This window comes from Phanerochaete carnosa, assembly GCF_000300595.1.
Source record: "Phanerochaete carnosa HHB-10118-sp unplaced genomic scaffold PHACAscaffold_282, whole genome shotgun sequence".
In the NCBI taxonomy this organism is placed as follows: domain Eukaryota; kingdom Fungi; phylum Basidiomycota; class Agaricomycetes; order Polyporales; family Phanerochaetaceae; genus Phanerochaete; species Phanerochaete carnosa.
In genome coordinates this window covers 1-4,790 of record NW_006767909.1, presented here as the reverse complement: position 1 = coordinate 4,790, position 4,790 = coordinate 1, and the positions used below count along the sequence as shown (strand labels likewise).

The 4,790-nt window shown below is 53.8% G+C and overlaps 3 protein-coding genes across 3 annotated transcripts; 2 read left to right on the top strand and 1 right to left on the bottom strand.

Annotated features, from left to right (window-relative positions):
• Positions 1-371: 371 nt before the first annotated feature.
• Positions 372-3,260, bottom strand: PHACADRAFT_266156 (uncharacterized protein). The gene is made up of 5 exons (XM_007402621.1): positions 3,243-3,260; positions 2,951-3,164; positions 2,013-2,888; positions 682-1,957; positions 372-409 (listed from the first exon to the last, which is right to left on the bottom strand). The coding sequence occupies exons 3-4, from the start codon at positions 2,854-2,856 to the stop codon at positions 1,251-1,253; spliced, it is 1,551 nt and encodes a 516-aa protein (XP_007402683.1). The 5' UTR covers positions 2,857-2,888; positions 2,951-3,164; positions 3,243-3,260; the 3' UTR covers positions 372-409; positions 682-1,250.
• Positions 3,261-3,294: 34 nt separating this feature from the next.
• Positions 3,295-3,822, top strand: PHACADRAFT_33753 (uncharacterized protein; the record flags this gene model as incomplete). The annotated part of the gene is made up of 1 exon (XM_007402620.1): positions 3,295-3,822. One exon carries the CDS (start codon positions 3,295-3,297, stop codon positions 3,820-3,822), a length of 528 nt encoding a protein of 175 aa, XP_007402682.1.
• A 241-nt stretch (positions 3,823-4,063) lies between these two features.
• PHACADRAFT_266154 (uncharacterized protein) lies at positions 4,064-4,730 on the top strand. The gene is made up of 3 exons (XM_007402619.1): positions 4,064-4,221; positions 4,282-4,599; positions 4,656-4,730. The coding sequence occupies exons 1-3, from the start codon at positions 4,141-4,143 to the stop codon at positions 4,704-4,706; spliced, it is 450 nt and encodes a 149-aa protein (XP_007402681.1). The 5' UTR covers positions 4,064-4,140; the 3' UTR covers positions 4,707-4,730.
• The last annotated feature ends 60 nt before the right edge of the window (positions 4,731-4,790 follow it).

The following is a 4,790-nucleotide window of genomic DNA, read 5'->3' as shown; positions in this document are numbered from 1 at the left end:
GCCCGTACCTTTCCTCATTGCAAACATGAGGCNGAAAATGATCTCCACATATGTCTTTCAGATGTCCTGAAATGCACCACAAAGTCTTCTGAAACATGAACTCTTTGCCGTACCGAAATGTAGCCATATTGAGTCATTTCAGGTTCATTTCAGGCTACACAAAAATTATCATTTTCCTGCACCGCAAATGGCTACGAAAGTGGTGGCAAATCTATCATTTTAGGACACCAGAAAGCCCCGGTTAAGTCTCTGAAAATGAAACATTTTTGATGGCTTGACCGGGACATTTCAGGTGATCTGAAACCAGCTCATGCCTGTAGTGTTGTGATCTCCTCTTTGTCTTAGCGCTTAGCGCCGTCCTGCAGCAGAGAAAAAATAATATTATCCAGTTTCATCTCTTAATCTCAATCACAGGGTGGTAAGCACGGTTTTTTTCTTGAAGAAACCCGGCCAAAATTGGGAAAACATGAACTAATTGTTCCCCGGTTGTATATTGGGGTAAATTGGTGCGTAAATTGGTGCAAAACCGGCCAAAAGAGGCTGAAACATGACAAAACTAGCAGAAAAGGAAGTTTTGTCTCCAAGTTTTCTCGAATGAAAACTGGTTAAACACAGGTTCTTGTTTGCCTAGCTTTTGGCTGGTTATGCAAGCATAAAAACTGCACCTACCACCTAGTGAATCCGCCACTACATACAACCTACGAACAGAGTAACAACAGAGGGTGACAAGCAATTAGATAAGGGAAGACAAGGTACAATAAGGTAAACTGAGCGGCAAACGCGTAGCTGCCCTCCGAGAGAGTAGAAACATGGAGAGCAACAGTCGAAGATTGGAACTATATGCAACGTCTGAGCGCTGATCAAGTGTGAACAGAAGACTCTTAGCAATGACAAATCAGATTGGAGGTTCTAATATTAGAAAATCATCTGCGCATTCGCAGTAATCGCGCCGCGAGTGTCCAGCCTCAGTACAACCGTCCGAAAATCGTCTTCGCCCGCACCCAGGGAGGGCCGCCCAAAATATCCGCCGGGTCACGGTTCTTCATCCCCCCGTCGCTCCTTCACTTTCTCGTCATCCTCAATGACCCTTGTCTGTACTGCCGCACTGAAACTCTTGCTTCCTCGGCTCCGATACGACATCTCAAGCTCCCTGCAGCGAGTCACGCTTCTGCCCACGACTCATTTATGCCCCAAAGTTCGTCCGCTCGCCCGACAGCGCACCCGGCTACCGCTCGATATCCACGCCCGCCCTACGTCTCCGTTGCCAGGTCTTCCTCGCCTTCACCGCCCACTCCCTCGTGCACTTCGATTCCTTGCACACTGTCGCCTGCCACTTCATGGATTTGCTCGAGCGCCGTGTGCTGAGTACTACCTGCGGTAGGTGGCGCGGCCTCTGAGCCCGTGTCTGCGGATGTTCCGCTCACGCGCGCAGCTACGAGCCGTCGTAGGTATTCCTCTCTTGTAATGTTATCTAGGTACCGCCGGACAGGGTTCAGCAACCACTCGGCTTGTTCGGCAATGTCAAGGGTGATTGTGGTGCCGTCGATGGTGTGTTCCGCTGGTACTGACGAGATATCTGCACTCGTGGCGGGATCACCAAAGAACTGCCCGAACTGCAGTTTACCCGACTCGAGAGCCCAGGTCAGCTGCGTGCGGCGCAGCACAGAGCACAGGATTCTCTTTGCTGCCTCGAAATCTTTGTTTTGTTGCTCGAAATAGTGGATACGAAGGTAGTGCATGGGCGGGGAATCAACGACGGCTCGCAAGGCGTCCCAATCAAGGGCATCCACGGCTTCGACATCCTCGAATGAGAGTTGGAGAGCGATGCTCTCGACATGCGCGAATGGAGATCCCGCATCCTGGCCCACACTCGGTTGGCAAACTCTAATTTTGGCTCTGAGATAATCGCCCAGAGACCCATCTTGATTACATGAATGGCCCGAGATTATCGCCGTGCCTAATTAGGAATGACTGGTGAGATTTGCACTGTGTGCATACGCTGGAAGACATACCAAACATACTGCCGTTCCAATCATGAAGCGACACACGCGCCGCTTCGAATGTGTTTGGTACCAATGCAAACAACGCTTGAAGAGTCGCATCCCATGCGCGGTCGTCAACGCCCATGCGACGACTTGGACCAACCGCAAGGATGTCAACAGCTAGCGCCGCTTGGTCAGAGACCGCCATATCCTTACACCGCGAGATATCGCACATCCAGAGGGCCGATGAAGGACGTCGACGGGCTCTGCGTGACTGGACAACTGGCGACGAGTCAAGGAAGGTGAGTTGGTTGCAGTTGCAGTACTCGAGCGTGGAAAAGCTGTCGACGAGTCGTGCAAGATCGGTTGTGCTCGTGAATACAACGCCTTTGAGGGTAAGGTCTGAGAGTCTGACGTAGGATGGAGTGACATTGGGTATCAATTGAAATGGGGCCCAACGGCAGGGTGCAGATACAGTATCGCCCGCAGGGCTCACGACGGTACAGTGGAATCTTGTGTCCCGGAGACGGGTTGAAAGTCCGTGGACATGGTGAAGCCAAGATTTCGCCTCTGTAGCTTCTTGGTAGATATCTATCTGCCGAATGGCCTTGGACAGAGATGAGGTCGCGAAAGTGGGACTGATGACGATGTTCTTGAGGAACCGTACGTCTTCGGCGCTGCGCAACTGGAGTATTTGGAAGAGGATAGGTCTGATGGCTTCGGACCAGTGCTTGCATACGAGGCTGGATCCGACGAGCTTGTGTTTTGACCGGCGACGTTCGGCCAAGTTCCGGCTGATATCGACTGGCATGACACTATCGAGAATACGCGACAGTATCTCAGGCGGAAGATCATCTCCTGTAATGCGCGACATCTTTCAGAGCGAATGGAAACACGCGGAGGAGGCTGCAGGATGCGAAAATGTGAGTACGAGTGTGGTGTAGGCGGGTGGACGGCGGACGACGCACCTGCACCGTCCTGCGGCGCTATATCAGAGCAGGGCACAGCCGTTCACCTCGTACGTACAAGGTTCACAAGTACACCATCTCGCAGTGTTCCCTTCAGTTTCATCGCCTCATGGGCGTCCCCAGGTGATCTGCGAGGAAACAGCGGCCGTTAGCGGCTGTCAACCTCTGGCGTCTCGTGTGAACGTGCGAGCATGCAGAGAAGCACACCAATTGGGTTCCTCAGGCCTCAATGACGGCGGCTGCACTGTGGCGTCGCAGGGAAAGACGCCATGGGATGTGTGAGGCAGTGCCGAGCGGCAGAACGGCTCAGAAGCCGCAGTGGCGGTCCTCGCCCGGAGCAAAAAATGTCCAAATCCTCCCAGGACACAGCAGCGAGTGCTGTCGCAGTCCACAGTGAAGAGACGAAAATAGATATGCATTGTTGCCACATGTTGTCATTCAAACGAAACCCCAAACTTTCAATTTCAACTTTCTACATCGTCTTCAGGATCCTGCTTACGAGCCATCGGCAGCTAGGGGTGTCATTCATCAAAATCAGCGGCCCCGATGTTCCCAAACTGCGCATCGAGTGCGAGGCCGTGAAGACCGGCAGGGCTCTGGTCGATGGCCTACTGGAAGAACGCATCCAGGTGCAACCCTGCACGCGTCCAGCACAAGTCACCGTCGAGATCTACAACGCTCGCACCACGTTTACCGCCGAGGACATCCTCTCCGCACCGACGTCCATCGGCTGGGACGACGAGACCGTCCCGCTCACCATTGATCAGCGCACAGGATGGGTGATGCGATGGGACGACGAGGAGAGAGTGGTCTACCTGCGGGAGCTGCTGCACGCTGCCCGAAACCAGGTCGACGATGGGCACAAGCTCTAGTAAGAGACGATGCGGCGGAGGACAGCGCGGCAGGGCAAATTCAAGAGGCTGCGGAGGGCGAGGACGAGGAGCAGAAAGAAGAGGGCGTGGAGCAGGAAGAGGAAGAGGAAGAGGACAAAGGTCTGCTGTCGGCTAGGATCCGTTATCGTCGAAGGGGCATGGACGGGCATGGACGTTCGGGCTGGGCCATTGATAGGTTAGTTCGCGGGGCAGATAGAGCGAGGAGCAGGCGGTGGCGGGTGGATAGTCGTGGATTCTGGGACGATAAGCGTACGTGATCATGGGGGATTCTGAATAGTTACAAATCCGCTGGACGACATGGTCATGTACTCGGTTCGTTACACCGAGATGCGGTACAGTTTACGCTGCCCTATCGCTCGATTCGCAAACGAACCAAACCTGCGTGGTTTCGATGGTAAGTGCTTCGTATTCGGGACGTCGTAGTCTTGGCAGACTCACCAGCTACAAGACCGTGTGCTGAGAAAGAGAAAACAGGAGCGTCTTGAGACCTCGGCTTGTGGTGTCTTGGTGCGCGCCTGTAGCAGCTCAAAGCGACAGCCCGCGCCGGCAGAACGAGACCAGGACATGGGGTGGTGTTCGCTCCCAAAGAATTTGCAATCTTCGCCCGCGACCGAGGCTACCCGACTCGACGATGATCAATCTGCGAAGCTTTTCATCGTGCGCGAGGGCGAAGTCAAGATCCGCTTGGCCAAACGTCTTCACGAGAAAGTCAGCATCTCCTACTACCTGCATCTTCGTGCTCTAGACGACCAGATGCTATGTGTAAGTTAGTTAATTGTGGTACAGTCCCAGTAAAAGCGACTGCGACGCACTTAACGTTGCGTCATGGCGCCCCAGCCATATTTCCGCCCCCTCGAGCTTGACGACCACGCTCACCCTGGCCTAATCCTTCGATCCTGCTCTCTCGACATCTTGTGCTTAGACCCCTGTGAGCCTGCCCAGTCATC